At 39.5% G+C, this 19,768-nt stretch overlaps 1 protein-coding gene across 6 annotated transcripts in view; it reads left to right on the plus strand.

Annotated features, from left to right (window-relative positions):
- The window catches only part of APP (amyloid beta precursor protein), a 291,865-nt gene that overhangs the window by 187,869 nt on the left and 84,228 nt on the right, over window positions 1–19,768 (plus strand). For all 6 annotated transcript variants that reach the window (XM_023190001.1, XM_023190010.1, XM_023190020.1 and 3 more), the window contains 3 exons: window positions 7,068–7,201; window positions 13,546–13,620; window positions 14,343–14,501. In XM_023190001.1, coding sequence (XP_023045769.1) covers window positions 7,068–7,201; window positions 13,546–13,620; window positions 14,343–14,501 — 368 coding nt within the window. The remainder of the gene's footprint in view (window positions 1–7,067; window positions 7,202–13,545; window positions 13,621–14,342; window positions 14,502–19,768) is intronic.

Raw genomic sequence — 19,768 nt, forward strand, 5'->3', positions numbered from 1 at the left:
TTGACTGAATGCCATTCATAAGCCTTTGTTTAGGGAAGCATTGGGCCTTCTGGCCTGTTGGAGATGGCCATGGTCATTGCTGTTTGAAGGTGGGTTGTTTTTTCTTTTGTGTCCTGAGCCCATTGTGACTGTAAAACTGTGTGTCACCCCAGAGACTGAGGAAACAAATGAATATCAGAATGATAGGGGCAACTTTTCCCAGTGTCTTTAATTTTGACCCCACATTCTTGTTTGAATGTGAAATACCACATTAGTATGAATATGAAAGGGAGTACTCTGCAGTGATTATAAAATCGGAACTAAATGAAGGAAATCGGTGCATGTACAGTTCAACTTAATAGATTATCTTCTACAGAGTCTTCAGACAGGCTAGGAGAGTGATTTCTGCCTCATCCTGAAGATGTTAGCAGGTTTCACCCTGTTTTGAAGTAACTTCCCTTCAAATGGTAACAGTTTTCTCAGAGGAACCACAGGTATGGAAATGTTTCATTGCTGTCTTGGCCCCAGTGATGGAGGAGCATTTTGTGACAGGAACGTTGCATGCAGCATCAGCGTTCATGAATAAACTGAAAGCTAACCTGCCATTTTACTTCGCCCCAGAAAACAGAGCTCTGGCAGGTAATGAGAATAGATTACAATGTGAAGTGGCAGTATTGTGACAAGCATCCATGTATCAGTATTAAAATTGAAATGAGCCCTCACGTACATGTGGAAGCAGTTTCTCCCGTTTTCATACTCAGTTCCCTGAGGTAATAGCATTTTTTTGGTGTGAGAGAAAGAAGGGAATCTGACCATTCTCGTGTGGGAAGGGGGCTGAGGGCAACAACTTCCTATGACAGCCACCCTGGGCCAAGCCACCGTCATCTTCATCTTTGTCGTCTTTTTTTTTTTTTTTTTTGAGACAGAGTTTTGCCCAGGCTGGAGTGCAGTGGCACAATGTTGGCTCACCACAACCTCCGCCTCCCGGGTTCAAGCCATTCTCCTGCCCCAGCCTCTTGAGTGGCTGGGATTACAGGCGCCCACCACCATGCCCGGCTAATTTTAGTATTTTTAGTAGAGATAGGGTTGCTCCATGTTGGTCAGGCTGGTCTCAAACTCCCGACCTCAGGTGATCCGCCCACCTCAGCCTCCCAAAGTGCTGGGATTACAGGCGTGAGCCACTGCGCCCAGCCTGTCTTCTCCTCTTAAAAGATCTTCCTTCTGCTTTTGTCCCATAGCAGCCAGAGTGATCCTTCAACAAAACACCCCATCACATATACTCCCCCTCAAACAGCCCACGCTGGTCCTTCAGAATCCTTACTATGGCTTCAAGGCTGTACATGACGTCCCCCATTTCTTCCCTGCCTCTCCCACTACTTCCTGTCTTGCTTCTTCAGCTCTGGCCATGCGGGTCTCATGGAATTTGCCAGCCAGCCTCAACTCTTAGGGTTTCCATGCTAGTTTTGTCATCTGCCTGCCATGTTTTTCTGGCAGCCAGCTGGGAAGATCTGAATGTCACCTCCTCACTTAAGACTCTGCCTGGTCGTTTACTTCCTGCGGCCTACCTTTCCCCTCTCCCCTCAGCTGTCCCGATCCTTCTGAACTCTGCTCTATTTTTCTTTTTCCTCTTTTTCTCCATAATACAAATCACATATTAACAATATGACTTACTGGCTTTTTAAAAAGTCTTGCAGTAATTGCTTCTGTCCCTAGAATATAATGCCACCAGGACCAGGGCCTTCACGTTTTTCTCATTGGTTTCTCCCATGTGCCTCACATATAATAAGGGCTGTAATGTTGGCGGGCTGGAGAAATAAAAGAGTGAACAGGCTCACTAAAGGCAGGATAGTTTGTCCACGTCAGAGCTGCTGTCTCAGCCGCTTTGATACCTCTGACTTCCCACTGTGGCAAAGAATAAGGATGTGGCTTATGTAGAAGGCGTAAGTCATCCAGAATACCACTGTATATTTGGAAGCAAATGTTCACCTTGAAGCAGTAATGCACTAGGAATTGGAACTGCTTTTCTGTTATATTTTTTCATTTGTTACGAGTGTTTAGATACACATGATCACTATTAAAAGGAAGGGAGGTAATAGCCTACCATGGCCTACAAGGCTCTGTTAGGAGACTAAAATAAAATAAATACAAAGGTCATTTAAAAAGTTAAAAGCTTGTGCGTGTGATGTTGGTAGTGCTGCTGACGACTAGGCATCTAGAGGTCAAAACCTAGAGCTAAGGATATTGAACCCTGAGTTTTGTCTCATTTTAAGTCCAGTTTTCCGCGGAAAGGGGAACATACCCAGCCAGCTTGCTTGCAGAAGGCATGAATGACCAGGCTGGCGGAGGGGCCTAAGGCCAGAACGTCCTCCGTATTCCATCCTCCATATTCCAGCACTGTAGGCTCTTTTCACTTGATCCTGCTTTATGACCCAACTTCTGTTGAAGGTCATTTGCCAGATAGTGTTCGAGGCAGGAACAGCTGTTTCATAGAAAACAAGCCAATGGACATCGTAACAAAGCATATGTTGTTTAGCCAAGTTGTGTTGCTCATTAACAAAACAAAACAGCAAAAACCCTTTCCAGTGCCCCAGCATGTAGATGGATTAGCCCTTTACTGCCCTAAAAATTAGCTTTACAGCCTTTTTATGGCTTACCCAATCTTAAGAGACTTTATTTGTGTGTGTTTAGGGATGCGAATGAGTATGTTAAATGATAGTGTTTTGCCTCTACGCAATAAAATAGGGTCATTTTTTCTTCCCATGTATTAAACGAGAACACATAGAAGATGCCTAGCATGGAGGACTCTGATGAAAAGAGGCTGTTACCATTTGGCCAACATGGAAATCCTAGCCTTTACTTAGTTAGTTAGTTAGTTAGTTAGTTAGTTAGTTAGTTAGTTAGTTGGCTTTTTGAGACCGAGTTTCGCTCTGTTGCCCAGGCAGGAGTGCAGTGGCGCGATCTCAGCTCATTGCAACCTCCGCCTCCCAGGTTCAAGCGATTCTCCTGCCTCAGCCTCCCGAGTAGCTGCGCCACCACGCCCGGCTAATTTTTTTTTTTTTTTTTTTTTTAAGTAGAGACAGGGTTTCTCCATGTTAATCAGGCAGGTCTCAAACTTCCAACCTCAGGTGATCCGCCCACCTTGGCCTCCCAAAGTGCTGGGTTGACAGACATGAGCCACCGCACCCGGCCAAAATCCTAGCCTTTAGCAGAGGTTCTGTGGAACCTCAGAGGTCTGTGAGCAGGATAAACTGCTCTATGGTAGTTTAAAATGCAAAACAGAAATAAACCTTCCTAAAGCCAGATCGTTTCCACTTTCTAAGTGGTGACAGTGACCTGTGTTTTAAGTACCTTAAATATATCAGTGACCTGCTGATATGCAGCTTCCTGTCACTGTGTCCTGTGACATATCCTGACATTCCTTGAGTCCCACTCCCTTCCCGAAAGGAAGTACCTCGATGGGTTAGGACATAGGGCACATGTGTCTCTCGCTTTCTGTGGACGTAATCACAAAATGGTAGTCAGTCCTATGAATTTAATCTCTTGAGGATATAAGGATATTCACGGAATAGAAGGTGAGCTCTCTGGACATACTCCACCTTAAAATTGCTCTCTCCTTCCTCCTCACCAGCTGCAGAGCAGTAGTAATAAACTATTAAATTCATTTAACAATATCAGCATATGTTATCTTTCTCCGCTTGACTAGACAGTAATCTGATTTGCTGGTTGGTATGAATATAGGATAATTTCACACTAATTGAGATGGGGGATTGTATGAATGGCTGAAAATTTGAGTTACAGATTAAAAGAGACACAGCTTCCTCAACTGGGACCGTTAACAAAGATTTACTTGAAGAGAAATTGTATTGCTCAGGGTTCTCCAGAGAAACAGGACCAATAGGATATATATGTATAGGAAGAGATTGATTATGCAGAATTGGCTCACACAACAATTATGGAGGCTAAGTTCCATGATTTGTTATCTGCAAGTTGGAGACCCAGGAGAGCTGGTGGTATGACTTAGTCCAAATCTAAAGGCCTGAGGACCAGGGAAGACAATGGTGTACATTTCAGTCCAGGGGCAAGAGAAGACCAATATCCTGGCTCAGGCAGCCAGGAAATAAAAAGGGTGAACTGCTCCATCCTCTGCCCTTTTGGTTTCAGACCCTCAGCAGATTGGGTGATGCCTGCCCATGTTGAGGAGGGTGATTTACTTTACTGAGTGTACGAGTTCCAATGCTAATCTCATCCAGAAGCACCCTCACAAACACACTGAGAAACAACGCTTAATCTGGGCTCCCTGTGGCCCAGTCAAGTTGGCAGGGAAAATTAATTACCACAGAAGTATTTCTGGATTCAATGGAATAAATTGGTAATATTGTATTCGTATTTATTTCCATGTGCCTAAAAAGAAGGTTTTTATCCTTTTTAATATCCTCAGTCCTGTTAAACATACCTCACATTCACGTTCCATGTTTATTCTCTTATTATATTGCTATGTGCATTTCTATTTAGGCCAGTGTGATTATAGTGATTCAGATTATAGTGTTTATCTTCTTTCCTTTATACGGTAGACAGTGTTTGCAAACCATAGGAGCTGAAAAAACTTCCTTCGTACATAGTAAGTTTTATGATTCTAGTTTTCCAAAGGGGTGCTTATGTTATGGTTATAACAGTTACAGCCAGATGACTATCTTCATCAGGGAATATAACCCCAAATATTTATACATTTTCATTTGTTTCAAACATAAAATATGGTTTGCCTAAACTTGTCATTCTGCCAGATTGGACTATGCAAAATAATGTTATTGTTTTCTTTTCTGCTTTTACTGTAACTTGTTCTCATTTGAGCTCTACCAGTTAAGATGAGAGAATGAAACCAGGGAAACACATTTTGAATGCTAAATACCACGTTCATTTCAAGTTGGGATTCATTAACTTAATGATTAAGTTAAAAAACTACTTGCATACTGGTTTGCTTGAAGCAGTGGAGAAAAACATTTACCTTTTTTTTGAAAAGGACTTAATATTCAAAATTATTGTTTCGATCTTACAAATTAACAATTTACTTATTTTTGATACTTTCGGCCTTTTTTATGTGGGCTACCCCTAACATTTTTTGAAAAATACATATTACTTTTCCTGTAGGTTGCACTCTGTGATCCTGTGTGTAATTCATTTTCAGTGGTTCTATTTTGTTTTTTGTTAATGTTTATATTTTCTTTTTTTTTTTCTCAATTTTTAAAATTTGTCCTTTTCTTTTTTCTTTCTTACTTTATTATTGCGCCCTCCTACCAAAACATTTTCAGTGGCTTTGAATAAAAGTAGCAGAACTTTTCCATGGTTAGCATTAGCTCCAAGATTTGAGCAGGATGTAATAAGCAGAGGAGGAGGCAAGGCCGCTAATATGTATGAGCTCTGCCGTGTGTCACCCTCTCTGCCAGATGACTTACATGTGGTATAGTATCTCATTTTCCCAGCACTCCTGTCATATCGTGTGGCATGTTATCACCACTTGATAAAGAAACTGGAACATGGAGTGCTTAAGTTTCCTGCCCCAGGTCACAGCCTATCTGACAAAGAAATGGAATTCAAATCCAAATGTGCTTAATTGCAAAGCCCCCACATGGCTCTTTCCTTCCTTCCTTCCTTCTCCCTGTTGCTGCCAATGTAAGAAGGAACACCACTCCCTCATTTGCTACACAGAAGTTGGGGGCAGCTGTGTAAAGGCACCAGGAATATGCCCTGCCTCCTTCCTTACACTTGAAAGCAACATCTGGATAGACACTCAACTGCTTATATTTTTTGAAAAATGATTATTAATCAGGATTGAAGTGGAGGGAAAAAATCAAAACGAATGTTGCTCTTTAAAATGAAAGATACTGTTTAATTATTGAACAGCCTTCCGGTTTTAGTTAATATCTTTGAAGACTTTGGATTAAGATTCCAGACATTTTCTTGAAGGATGTAGAAAATGTATTTAACTTCAAGTTTAGTTTCAAAGTGACTTAGCTATAAATTCTTCTCATTCAAGTCCTCTTTGAGGTATTATATCCCAAATGTAATACACAAGTATTAGTAATTTGATAGGAATACTTGGAACATTGGTGATATTTGAATAGCCTTTAGAATGAAACAATTGATTTGACCTGAAAAGATAGTGAAAGCATCTCATTTCGTTTTTTATGTTAAATATGCTTCTTCTTAAGTCAAAATCCTTTTTTCTTTTAAACTCATAAATACTCTGAATTCTCACTAGTCGTTACTAATCTTTTGGAAAATTGCTTCTATAGGTATTATAATTCACTTGGCTCATGAGTTAAGACATTTTTGTTTTATAGTGTACTCTTGAATTTTATAGGTATTTATGTTTTCACATAATATAGCAGTATATGTTGCAATTCAAATATTGCTTAGCAGTATTAGTTGAATTCAAAATAGAAATCACTTTTTGACAACTAGCATAATGAATTCATTGACTATTGTCAAATTTGTGAAGGCAGAAAGGTCCTTTTGTGATTCAAAAATGTGTTTATTTATTTTTTTTGTGTGTGGTGTTTCACATACTGTCTCATGAAGGTTGTCTTTGTAGTTAAGTTATCTAAAATACATCATACAATTTACCTTTTCTCTGGGGTGCAGTTATTCTACAACAGGTTAATTACAGATATCTTTGGTTTCTGCAGGAGTCTGAATGTATGATATTGATGATATCATTTACTTTCAAAATTGCAAAATATGAATTCAGGAAAGCATGGGCATTTGGAAAAACATGTCTATCCAGCACCAACTGTTTTTGCTCTTTGCATGCTTGTTTCATAAAGAACTCTAATACTATATTGCAAAGTGGACCCTTTTAAAGATTTTTCCTTCATTCTGTACTTGGGAATGATGAAACACATCCTTACTGTGCTGCACAGTGTCTCATGTTCTCTTAAACAGCATTAACGTCTTGTATGCGCTGCTTTACTAAATTCTCTGTTCTGAGAAATAACTGAAAATATGGCTTTCTTTTAAACAAGTGGATATTCTGTTGTTGGTGTTTTTTTGTTGTTGTTTTCCCTCAAACCTCCTTCTCTTCTACTTTATAGTTCCTACAACAGCAGCCAGTACCCCTGATGCCGTTGACAAGTACCTTGAGACGCCTGGGGATGAGAATGAACACGCCCATTTCCAGAAAGCCAAAGAGAGACTTGAGGCCAAGCACCGAGAGAGAATGTCCCAGGTAAGTCTGGCACTTCCATCATTCAGCCCTACGATAACAGGAAACCTGAGTGTCCCCACGGGCTTGCTGGCTTTATCAAGATCTTTACAGATGCAAAGTTCTAATTTTAAATGTTTACTGTGTGGGCACAGTTTGTGAGTTTTTTGCATCCTCCATGAACATGCTGCCTAAGAAGGATCCAAGTATAGTTGGATTTTGTAAGCACAAATTAAATGATGTCCATAACATTCTCTCTGGTGAAGAAAGGTACTTGGCATTATTATTCTGTATATATGTAGTACCTGTAATCAACATATTGTAAATTAAAATCCATCTAAGAGCATTTTTCTCTTTAGTAAAGATGAGTTTTTGTATTAAATCCCAGACTGTTGTAATTGTTTACAGTCTACAGAATCATAGAGACTTAAAACTGAGCTGAACCATAGTGATTATTTCATCGAGTCTCCTAAGTGATATATAATGGAATAGAGGTTCAAAGAATGGCTTCCCATTTTAGCACAAAGCAAAATCAGTGAGCCAGAGACAGCATTTAGAATCCAGGCCTTTCTTGCTCCTAGGACGGTACTCCTTTCACTATACTTTGCTGGGAAAAAAAAAAAAAAAAAACCGTGGTTTGGTTTGGTATTTTTTTTTAGCAGATCCTTAATTAAGCAAATTGAAAAATAACTTGTGTCTAAAACATGGCTAATCCATATATACTATCAACTGCAATTTAAGCTATGTCTACTACCAGGCACTGGATGTTGTGTTGGAGTTTGATAATACAGAGAATTTTAGCCCTTGCTCAGATTCCTCATTCATTCATTCAGTCAACAAATATGGACATACTATTTTCCAGTCACTTTTTCGATTTGTAGTCTACAAACCTAGGAGTGAATGTGGGGAAAAAAAAAAAAAAAGTAGGATATATAAGTGAATGAATAAAGATCTCAGGTTAAAGTAAGCCATTCATTTTTAGTGTTAATATTCTGTGGCAAATATCAGAAGATAGGAGAAATTTTTGTCATACTTAGATACTTAAAAGGTCTGTTGAGAGACATTAAATGCAATTTATGAATGAGACTGCTGCATATTTTCTAAGACCATAGTCAGTCTTTAGTAGACAATTAATCTTGCTTTCCTATAATTTCTGATCTGGGTCCCTGTTGACCCCAGGAAGATTCCTCCCTGCCAGGGCCAAATGAATGGCCTCTGAGCATGTCTTTCACATGCAAACCAATCAGTCAAACACTCCTAACTCCCAACCACCTTCTTTACTTACCTCTTATACTCTGGGCCGCTATACACCTGCTCTAATCACCCCAGGGCCAGGTACCAGACCACTAGGGACAACCTCATGCCCCATCACCATTATTTGAACTAGTCAGTCCTAAACGTGCCTACCCTGCTTCGCGCATTCTTTCCATGAAAACCACGGAGAACTCTTGTTCATGTTTTCCGCTCCTGACCAACCCTGATGCTTCCCATATGAGCCTGCATGTAGTGGCATATACCGGCTTCTTGGGAGCTATGAGTAACAAACTGTCTTTTCCATGATAATCATCTCCTGACCTCTTGGCCTCGCCTGAATAATAAGAAAACCTACACTTGAAAACATGTAACTAATAATGTATCTAGAAAGGTACAACACAGATACTGTTTTTTGGTTTGTGTTTTTTTTGTTGTTGGTTTGTTTTGCCTTCAGATAAGTAACAATACTTGGATCTACTTTGGTATAATAACATAAAGAGGAAAAATGCCTTATAATCACTATCCTTTTGGCTCTGGACTGTAATGTGCAGTTCTAGTGGTTGCCCGTGATGAAAACCTAGCAGCGAATTGAACTAGAAAGCTAACCACAGGGAATTAGTGAGTTTTCACCTGATGCCAAAAAAATCAGATTTTTCATTAGGAAAGACACAGGCACTGTCCCGAAAGCATTGGAGGACTATGAATCATACTTATTGCCACTGAAATGTCCTCCTTTGAATTTACATCCTATCTCCCTTCTTTATGAAGCTTTCAGAGGCTTCCTGTGGCCTCACAAATCCACTTCTGGGCACATGAAGTCTTAAAAAAAAGAACAATGACAAAAATAAACACCGAATGCTCAACTTGTCATTCTCAGCGCCTACCGCCGTACCCTGACTCTGGTCTTTCCTACCACCTCTTCCTTCTCAACTGCTGCCCTTGCCTTCTGTACGGCGTTAAACTGCTGTTCTGATCACGCCACTCTGCGCACCATCTGCTCATCTCATCTTGGACTTCCCTTTGTCCTCAGCATTGACTTCTCCTGGAAATGCCCCCCCACCCTTCTTCACGTTGGCACATCTCACCCATTCCTTACACCCCGCTTCATACTCAGAACGAGACAGGCAGTCATTGCTCTTACCTTTCCTTTAATTCTAAATATTTGCTCTCCGGTTTTATTAGTGATTTTTCGACACACCTGCGTTATCTTTCCAGCTGGATTGTAAACTCCTTTTAGTACCTCTAAGTTCATGTAAGTCTTACTAACCTTGCATTTCATTCTTGGACCCACTTAGTAATTTTTTTTTAAATTTTGTAGTTTTTTAATCCTGGATTTTTTATCCTAGTATAACTTGGTCATTTTTTATATTATTAAGAAAACGTATTTCAGATTCTGTTAGTTTTAGATATGACAGGTCTTCGATAAAATAATAATTCAGCTTTTCTTTTAGCACATCTATTTAACTTGTGACTTAATTCATATGAGTTTTGATAGATTTTGTTCATCTTTTAGTCGTCAGATGTATCTAATATAACCTAAGAGATGTTATCCCAGAGCAGAGAATGTTGTCTACTAGATTCCAGTGGTCACAGGCATATGAGACACCTGAAATTAGTATGTATCTGATAATCTGTGGTGCTGAAATCTAGGGACTTTTCGACTTCAAACTTGCCTGCCTCTTAAATCTCTACTAGGTAGTAGTCATTTTCTCTGCATGAAACAGCCAAGTCTTTGAAGATCCATAAATCCAAATGAAAGTGATACCTTTGTGCCTGCAGTGGAAAATTGCTTTGTAAGAATCTATAGAGCCACTGCAAGGGCCAGGTCCTGAGAATTTTAAATTTTAAAAATTGTGCAGTTTTTTAAATAAGTTTTATTGTAGTTTTTGTTATATGTTTTCTTATAAATACAGAGGATTTTGGAATTTTTCACATTTTCATATTTTTCAAATTTCAAATTTTCATATTTTATATGAAATATTTCATATTTCATACAACTCTAAACCTGTAGATTTTTGTTGCTCTATGTCGTGACTAGCATCTAGTCAATAGAAATCAGCAGCTGAACCATATGTGAGCACTTTTATTACTTATAAACTTACTACTTTTAGTATATGCTTAAAATGAAGTCCTTCAAATTGAAAGCTGACCCAACTCATAGTTCCTTCCTTCCTTCCTTCCTTCCTTCCTTCCGTCCATCCATCCTTGATGGAGTCTTGCTCTGTCACCAGGCTGGAGTGCAGTGGTGCAATCTAGACTCACTGCAATCTCCGATTCCCTGGTTCACGCGATTCTCCTGCCTCAGCCTCCCCAGTAACTGGGATTACAGGCACATGCCACCACGCCCAGCTAATTTTTGTATTTTTAGTAGAGACATGGTTTCACCATGTTGGCCAGGATGGTCTTGATCTCCTGACCTTGTGATTCGCCCACCTCGGCCTCCCAAAATGCTGGGATTACAGGCATGAGCCACTGTGCCCAGCCTAGGTTTTTATTTTTAAGATAAGCAGGAACATTTTAAGAGCACCCCTTTCTCCTGTCACTAAATGTAAATAAATTTAGCTCACCTAATGAATTTTTTATTTTATAATGGAAAATTGGGTACCATAGGGTACAAAAACATGATCTTTAGAACCACAGAGATCTTGATTTATATTCTTTCCTCTCCCTTTTTTACCTGCATAGTCTTGAGCTGGTACCTTAACCTGGTTCATAAAATGGGACGGCCCTGGCTAATCACAAGCTGTTGTGAGGAATCAATTAAATTAGATAGATGTTGTAAAGCACTTGATACAGGGTCAGCAGTAATGCTATTTGTTATCAGTTCCACAGTGAAATTCACTGTTGATAGGGAGATGCTCAGCCTACATATAGTGTGTATTCATTTGCAGTAGAGTCTTAGTGGGATGGTGCAGGTGATTTATTTATTTGTGGGGGTATAGGATATTTTTAAATTGTTCTGAAAATCAGAATTTGAGTTAATTTTTATAGTAATGCTTATTTGCAACTTATTAGCTAAATAAATCTCTTTAATTATTTCATGGATTCCTCCAGCTTAAAGCTTAAAGTCCAGGTTCTGAGTGTACAAGGTAAAATGGAAAAAATATAAATATAATATGGGAAATCAGTTTTCACATTGCAGTAGAGCATTGAACTTCTATCTCAAACTAATTTTGAGATTCCTTACTTGAAGAATTGTTGGTAGAGTACCACCACTGTGAACGTTCCCAAAGCAGGAAATTGAAATATTTATATTGCAAGGCTTATCTCATCTCTAAAGCAAAGATGGTCTTTCATGTCCCCCTTGCCCACAGGTTCCCTTTGTTAACTTGGTAGAAGCACCAAAGCAGATGGGACAATATGTTTCTTTTCTTCCATGTTCTATTCTTGTTCATTGCAGCAGGGCATTTGTCCCAATTTTGCTGTGAACCTTGAGATTATTTTTTATATGCTTTTCAAGTATAATGGAATATTTATTCCATCTTGTTTTCTCCATAGTTTTACTAAAACAACAAGAAGAAGCTAATTGCCTATCATATACAAAGAATTAATATCAATAGACAATAAAATCTGTAATTAGGAGCCCACATGGTGATTTGATGTGGTATTGTCTCAGAAGTCTTCTATCTGTAGTTATTTATTCCAAGCCTCTTTTTCTTTCCTGTCTTGAAGTACGTCAGAAGAGTCTATTCCTTAGGGCTAAATACCTACAAATAACAGGCTCTTATAATACAGTAATCAAGTTTCCTCATGCTTTGGGAGTACACAGAGTATGCAAGTACACATCTGGCACCAAGCCAATTTTTTGTTGTCCTTGATCTTTCTTTCTTCATTTTACCCAGCTCAGTTATGAGTTGCACTTTAAACAAATTCTACTTGTCATACACTTGAAAAGGCAGCTCTAGGTGGTAGGGAGTTAATATTTTCTTTGAACAACATACAGAGGTACAGTCTCTTACTTTTTTTTATCAGGTTAATGATTGCACTTCACTCAGGGAGATCCATGTAGGAAGCATTGATATCCTATAAAACACATTCACCTGATATCTTAGTCAGTTTGTGTTGCTATAATAGAATACCCCAGCCTGGATAATCTGTAAAGAAAAAGAAGTTTAAAATTCGGCTTTCAGTTCTGCAAGTGGGGAAGTCCAAGAGCATGGTGCTGGCATCTGTTAAAGACCTTCATGCTGTATCATTTATGGTGGAAGGAAGAAGGGCAAGAGGAAGGCAAAACTCAGTTTTATAACAACCCACTTCTCACAGTAACAAACCTACTCTCCCCATAATGAAACTAATTTACTCATGAGGACAGAGACTGAATCACCTCTCAACATTGTTGCATTGGGGATTAAGTTCCCAACACATGCTTTTTGGGGGATACATTCAAACCATAGCAGTTGGTTACTAAATTAGTGCTACTTGTTAAAAAATACATGTTTGCTGCATTCAGAATATTATATGTTTTATTGGAGTTTTTGGAAGGACTTAGAGTAATCCTTGCTGTTCATGACTTAGGTCGGCAAGCTTGAAGGGCCTTAATTCTCCATCAGTTCTTTAAAGGAGGATAGGTCTTAGGATATCAGACAGCAGAAGTCTTCTTTTTCTCCCCCATTATATACTTCTTTTTGGCATTGTATTCATGACACACACACACACACACACACACACACATAAAATGTCATATTTTCTTTTAAAGTCAAAATATTCAGTTTAAAATGGTTTCAGTCACTTTCATAAGAGAGTAAAACTTATGTGTTTCAGTTAAATATTGGAAGACCTTGTTCAGTTAGTGTATGCGTTCTATGACTAGTTGGTGTTTGTTCACATCAAATAAAATGACTGTCACTCAGTTCTAGGGAAAAAAAGACCAACCTTGACTCAAGGCTATATTCCTGCAGTAAATGTGAACATTTATGTTTAGTAGACTGCTGTGATTAATTGTGTATATCCTATTGGGAGGTCACATATTATTCAGATAGGAATGGGTATGTAATACATTTTTAAAATATCTAAAATGACAAAAATAGAAGAAAAACATAATCATCCATCCTATTAAGTCTGTATTCAAAGGATGAACTGATGATTTTAAACTCAAATGTTTTCTTAATTTATAGGTCATGAGAGAATGGGAAGAGGCAGAACGTCAGGCAAAGAACTTGCCTAAAGCTGATAAGAAGGCAGTTATCCAGGTAAAATCTGAACCCATTTCCTACCAAACATCACATGCCAGCAGTCTGTTTAATGAGTGTCTGCAGGTTTACCTGCATCTGCCAGCACCTCAGGCGTGATTGTTCATAGTCCCATGAACTTGAACTGTTCTTAATCATTGTCTAATAATTGAGTTGCTTAAATCCTGCCTTATATCTGCTCCCAATTATTTCAAGTTATAATTCATTGCCATAAAACTCACATTGTAACTTGCAATCTACTTTTTATTAACGATACATCTTTTCAGTCACCACAATCTTCTGCTGCTTCTCCCTCCTGCAAAAATTATGAGAATTTGAATTTTTGACTTAAACCAGTCTCAAAATTACCTTAAGTAAACCAAGAGTTTATTGTGATCAGTTACTTGAGGTACTTTTAGTAAGAGAGGAATTTTTTTTAATATAAGAGTTTCAAGAGTGCATATATTTATCCAATGTTATTATTAGTCAAATCAGTCTCAGAGAGCCTATGAAATACTGATTTTTAATGAAAAAGTAGGTTTGATGCGGATTGGAGAGTGCAGGAGAGTGAAGTAAGCTATAAAACATGCAGAATTAGTCAAAATGTGGAATGACTATGCAGTCTTTAGGATACTTTTTAGCACTAGAAGAAAATGGAATAGGATGTCTTTTTTAGAAGAGTTGAAATTGCTGCTTCATCCTACTTGTTCAGTCCCCATGGACATATGTGTTTATGATGGCAGCATTTCCAGGAGAAAGTGGAATCTTTGGAACAGGAAGCAGCCAACGAGAGACAGCAGCTGGTGGAAACACACATGGCCAGAGTGGAAGCTATGCTCAATGACCGCCGTCGCCTGGCCCTGGAGAACTACATCACCGCTCTGCAGGCTGTTCCTCCTCGGGTAGGTCTCACTGCGGTCGAGTTCCCACTTCAGGTCACAGCACAGACAGTAAGGGTGGGGACTGGGGACTGGAAGCCATACAAAAAGAATGAGAAGAAATGCCTTAAGCACTGTTATTCACAGGTTCAGCCCTTGTCCATTCTATCTTGAAGGTCAAAGGGTCACAGGGCAGCTGCCTCCACAGGGCCATCTCTGCACAGTGGACACTCACACTTCTCCAGAGCAGCCAGACAGTGTTCCCAGGGACTCACAGTGCAAGCCCTGGCTTGATTTAAGATTTCTGAGGTGGTGACAATTGATGGCATAGTTCAGGTTCGAACACAAAAGCTGGAAGGATGTCTTCCAATCCCTTCAGGCTACTATAACAGAATACTATAGACTGGGTACCTTATCAGCAACAGAAGTTTATTTTTCACAGTTGCAGAGGCTGAGAAGTCCAAGATCAAGACATCAGCAGACCTGGTTGTCTGGTGAAAGCTGGCTTCCTGGTTCATAGAACTTAAATTTTTTTTTTAATCTTTTATTTTTGTTTTTGTTTGTATTTTGCTGTATCCTCATATGGTGGAATGGGCAAGGGAGCTCTCAGGGGCCGTTTATAAGGGTACTAATGTGAATCTTGAAGGCTCTGCCCTCACGCCTAATTGTTTCCCAAAGGTTTCACCCTCAAAAAGCATCACATTGTGGCTTAGGTTTCAGCATATGAATCAGGGGTGGGAGAGACACAAACATTCAGACCATAGCAAAGGATTTTAGAGGTAACCTTGACCAGCCCCCTCATCATATAAGTATAATAATATAACTAAGGTCAAGGAAAGTTGAGATTTGGCTGAGTTGTAAGAATTTTTAGTGGACCAGAAGGAGTTAGCACTCAAATGTCCGTCTCAGAGCAGTGGCCATATTCTCTGTGGGAAAGCGTTTGTCAGTCATGAAATTAGCAATGATGAGACTTATTCATAGTCTTCAGTGATCATTGTCCAAAAAGGCTTGTTGAGTGCTGCAGGCAGAGATGTCTTCACCGGCATTCTGTGGGAGAGCTTACTTGGAATGGAAGGAACATCTGAGCATGAGTGTTTAGTTCATGTCCACTTGTTCTTTCTTTTTTTTTTTTTTTTTAATAAGACGGAGTCTCACCCTGTTGCTCAGGCTGGAGTGCAGTGGTGTGATCTCTGCTCACTGCAACCTCTGTCTCCTGGGTTCAAGCAATTCTCCTGCCGTAGCCTCCCAAGTACCTAGGATTACAGGTGTGCCACCACGCCCAGCTAATTTTTGTATTTTTACTAGAGACGGGGTCTCTTCATGGTGGCCAGACTGGTCTCGAACTCCTGACCTCAGGTGATCCACCCGCCTCGGCCTCCCAGAGTGCTGGGATTGCAGGCGTGAACCACCATGCCCAGCCACTTGTTCTTTCTGTTTGTCATTGAGCGAGGGATATGGAAAGCTATACCTGTGATTGTGGACTGGTCCATTTTTCTAAACAGTGCTATCAGTTTTTACATTGTGTACTTTGAGGCTGTGTTTTTAGGTGTGTAAACGTTCCGGGCTGTTAGGCCCTCTTTGAGCCTCTTCTTATGAAATGATCTTTTTATCCTTTGTAATGCTTTGCTCTGAAATCTACTTTATTAGTAAAGCTATTCCAGCTTTCTTTTGATTAATATTAATGTGGGGCATTTTTCCATCCTTGTACTCTTATTGAACTTATTTGTCTTTATATTTGAAGTGTATTTTTTTTAGGCAGCGTATACTTGGGTCTTATGTTTTCCTTTGGATTGAGAAGACCGTGTACACTGAATGAGTTTATGGATATGGTGTGACGGAATCTGTCATCTTGCTATTTGTTTTCTATTTGTCCAGTCTGTTCTTTGTTCTTCCTTTTTCCTCTTTTTTTTTGTTTTTGAATTAATTGGAAATTTTTTATGATTCTATTTTATCCCTTTTATTGGTTTGTAAGTTACAACTGTTATTTTACTGGTTTATCTCTTTTGTTGGTTTGTAAGTTATAACTAGTTCGTTATTTTACTGGTTGCTTTAGGCTTATAGAAAACATTCTAAACTTGTCATGATGATATTATGTCAGTTCAAGAGATATAATACCACTTCACAGATAGTATAAGAACCTTACAGAAAGTACTTCCATTTCCCCTCTCTCATTCTGTAAGCGGTTGTTGTCATACTTTTTCCTTACTGCATTGTTGATGTTTTTCTTTAGACAGTCAGTTATCTTTTAATGAGTTATAAATTTAAAAAAAAAAAAAAAACCGTATGTTTACCTATGAAGTCACCATTTTGGATGCTCTAAATTCTTCGTGCAGATCCAACTGGTATCATTTTCCTTCTGCCTGAAAGATTTCCTTTCAAATGTCTTAGAGACTGGGCTTGGTGGCTTGTGCCTACAATCCCAGCAACTCAGGAGGTTGAGATAGGAAAATCCCTTGAACTCAGGGGTTCAAGACTGCATTGAGCTATGATTGCCTGACTGCACTCCAACCTGGGTGACAAAGGGGATTCCTGTCTCTTTAAAAAAAAAAAAAAAAAAAAAGTTTGAGTACATGTAAGTTGGTGATGGAATCTTTTGCTTGGCTTTGACGGAAAATGCCTTTTTTATACCTTTGGTTTTTGAAAGATATTTTTGCTGGGTATAAAATACTGGATTGAGGTTTTTCTTCCACTGCTTGGAAGATGATACTCTACTGTCTTATTTGTGTTGATATCTTTATCTTTATTTCTCTATAAATAACATGTCTTTTTTTGTCTCTGTTTTCACAGTTTTCTCTATTTCACTGGTTTTTAACAATTTAATTTTGATATGCCATGGTATAGTTCAATCTGCCCTTAATTCTATCTGGCCATTTTTCATCTTATCACCTCACATACTGTAGTTGTCATATATAGAAATTTGACCTAGGCCCCGCTCAACGCCCTTAATATTGTCTATATTTTTACTTAACTTCTATATATTGTCTGTATCTTTACTTAACTTTTGAACCTATGGAATACAGTTGTTACAGGAAAACTGTTTAAATATCCATGTTTGCTAATTCTAACACCTCTGTCAACTTTGAATCAATTTTGATTGCTTATGATTGCATGTGGCATTTCCCTATATCATTTCATCCCTCATAATTTTTTATTAAATATCAGACCCTGAATTTAAGCTTGTTGAATGCTAGGTGTTTTTGTAATATTCTTGAGCTTTTTTCTGTCATGTAGTTGAGTTACTTGGAAACAGTTTGATCCTTTTGAGCTTTGCATTTTTAGATTTGTTAGGTGGAATCGGAGCAGTTGTCAGCCTAGAACTACTTATTTCTTACTAGTGAGGCAAGACCCTTCTCAGTCATCTACCGTGAATGTTAAGTTCTCTCATCTGACTAGTGGAAAGAGGCATTATTCCTGTCCCTGTGCGAACACCAAGCACTGTTAATGCTAGGTGATTTTCCCCCTGGCCTCAGTTTCTTTCACATGCATGTACCCATCATTACTCAGATTCTCAAGGATCACTCTGCACATCTCTGGATTCTCTTTTGGAGCAACTCTCTCCTCACCAGCCTGTCCTGTGACCTTGGTCTCTCCACACACTTCATGTCCTCCACTCTGTGAGTCCTCTAGGCTCTGTGTGGGTTTCCCCACCTGAAGTCATGACCTGGAAATTCAGGGCCATGAGTTTGGCAGCTGTAAGTCCTCATTTGTTTCCCCTTGTCAGGAATCAGTGTCCTTCATTTGATGTCTAATATCTTGCAGAAACATTATTTATGCCGGGTGCGGTGGCTCACGCCTGTAATCCCAGCACTCTGGGAGGCCAAGGTGGGTGGATCATGAGATCAAGAGATCAAGACCATCCTGGCCAACACGGTGAAACCCTGTCTCTACTAAAAATACAAAAAACTAGCCAGGCATGGTGGCGCACGCCTGTAGTCCCAGCTACTCAGGAGGCTGAGGCAGGAGAATTGCTTGAACCTGGGAGGCAGAGGTTGCAGTGAGCCGAGATTGTGCCACTGCACTCCAGCCTGGGCAACACAGCAGACTCCATCACAAAAAAAAGAAAAAGAAACATTGTTTATATATGAATATATTGTCCATTTATTCTGCACTCCAGTCTGGCCACAGAGCAGACTCCATCTGGGCAGTGGGGGGGGGGGGGAAGAAACATTGTTTATATATGACTATATTGGCCATTTGTTGGTTGTTCAGGCGGGAGGGTAAATCCAGTTCTTCTCACTCAATCTTGGCTGGAATTGTTTGTGCATTTTATGCAACTTAACCAAAAAGTCACCCATTTGCACCAATCTTCCTCGCCATTTTGATTTTTCTATGGATAAAGTGACAGTGCACAGAAAGCCATGAGGAGCCATTAAAGAGCTCGTGGCATTCTTCCAAGAAGTAAGATACTATTGACCCTGCTCTACGGATGATATCACTGCAACCTCGGGAGATGGAGTGGCTGGTTCAGGGTGACACTGCTAGGAAGGGACAGGGTAGAGCCATGAGTCACTGCGGTGCCTTCTCACTAGAACAAGCTTCCTCTCTGAACAAAGAGCTTTTGAAAAAGAATATTCATATTAGCGTTTTCATTTTCATCTTAGCAAGGCACTTGTCAGGAAATTTTTTTTATGTCTCTGCAGAACAAAATTTCCTTGGTTCTTCTCTTTTTTGGAGAACACGCTTTCAGGAGAGGAGCCGTGTGATCATTTGCCAGAGCAGGAGGGGGTGGTGGGTGCTGAGACCAGAATCTTCATAGCAGACACTTGTGAAGCGTTCCAGCTGAAAGTCCAATCTCCGAAGTCAGGTCTTTGCTAAATGGACATTGATGGGACTAAAAATAAGATGAGGACTGAATGGAGGCTTTAACAAATGTACATTTAAACTCTCAGTTTAGTCTCCTTAGCCATCACAGGAAAGGCAGTGGCAGGAATGTTTGCCAAAGTGTCATCTTTTATCAAAGGGGATAATTTTAGAGTGCTTGTAATCATGCTTGTTGTGGGCCTCCGCATCACTTCATAGGGAATTAGACAACGTGTTCATTTGAAATAAAAATTAAAAACTGGATTAGGAAGAAATATTTTACTGTCAAAAATCAGCTCACTGTTGTTGATTGATCTAACGATTCCTGTTAAATTCGTACGTCGGAATTCTTTCCTTCCTTCTTTCCTTCTTTCTCTCTCTCTCTCTCTCTCTCTCTCTCCCCCCCCCCCCCTCTCGCTTTCTTTCTCTTTCCATCTGTCTCTCTCTCTCCCTCTCCTTCTCTCTCCTTTCCTGTCCTCCCCTCCCCTCCC

The sequence above is a fragment of the Piliocolobus tephrosceles genome, chromosome 19 (assembly GCF_002776525.5).
Source record: "Piliocolobus tephrosceles isolate RC106 chromosome 19, ASM277652v3, whole genome shotgun sequence".
Classification (NCBI taxonomy): Eukaryota; Metazoa; Chordata; class Mammalia; order Primates; family Cercopithecidae; genus Piliocolobus; species Piliocolobus tephrosceles.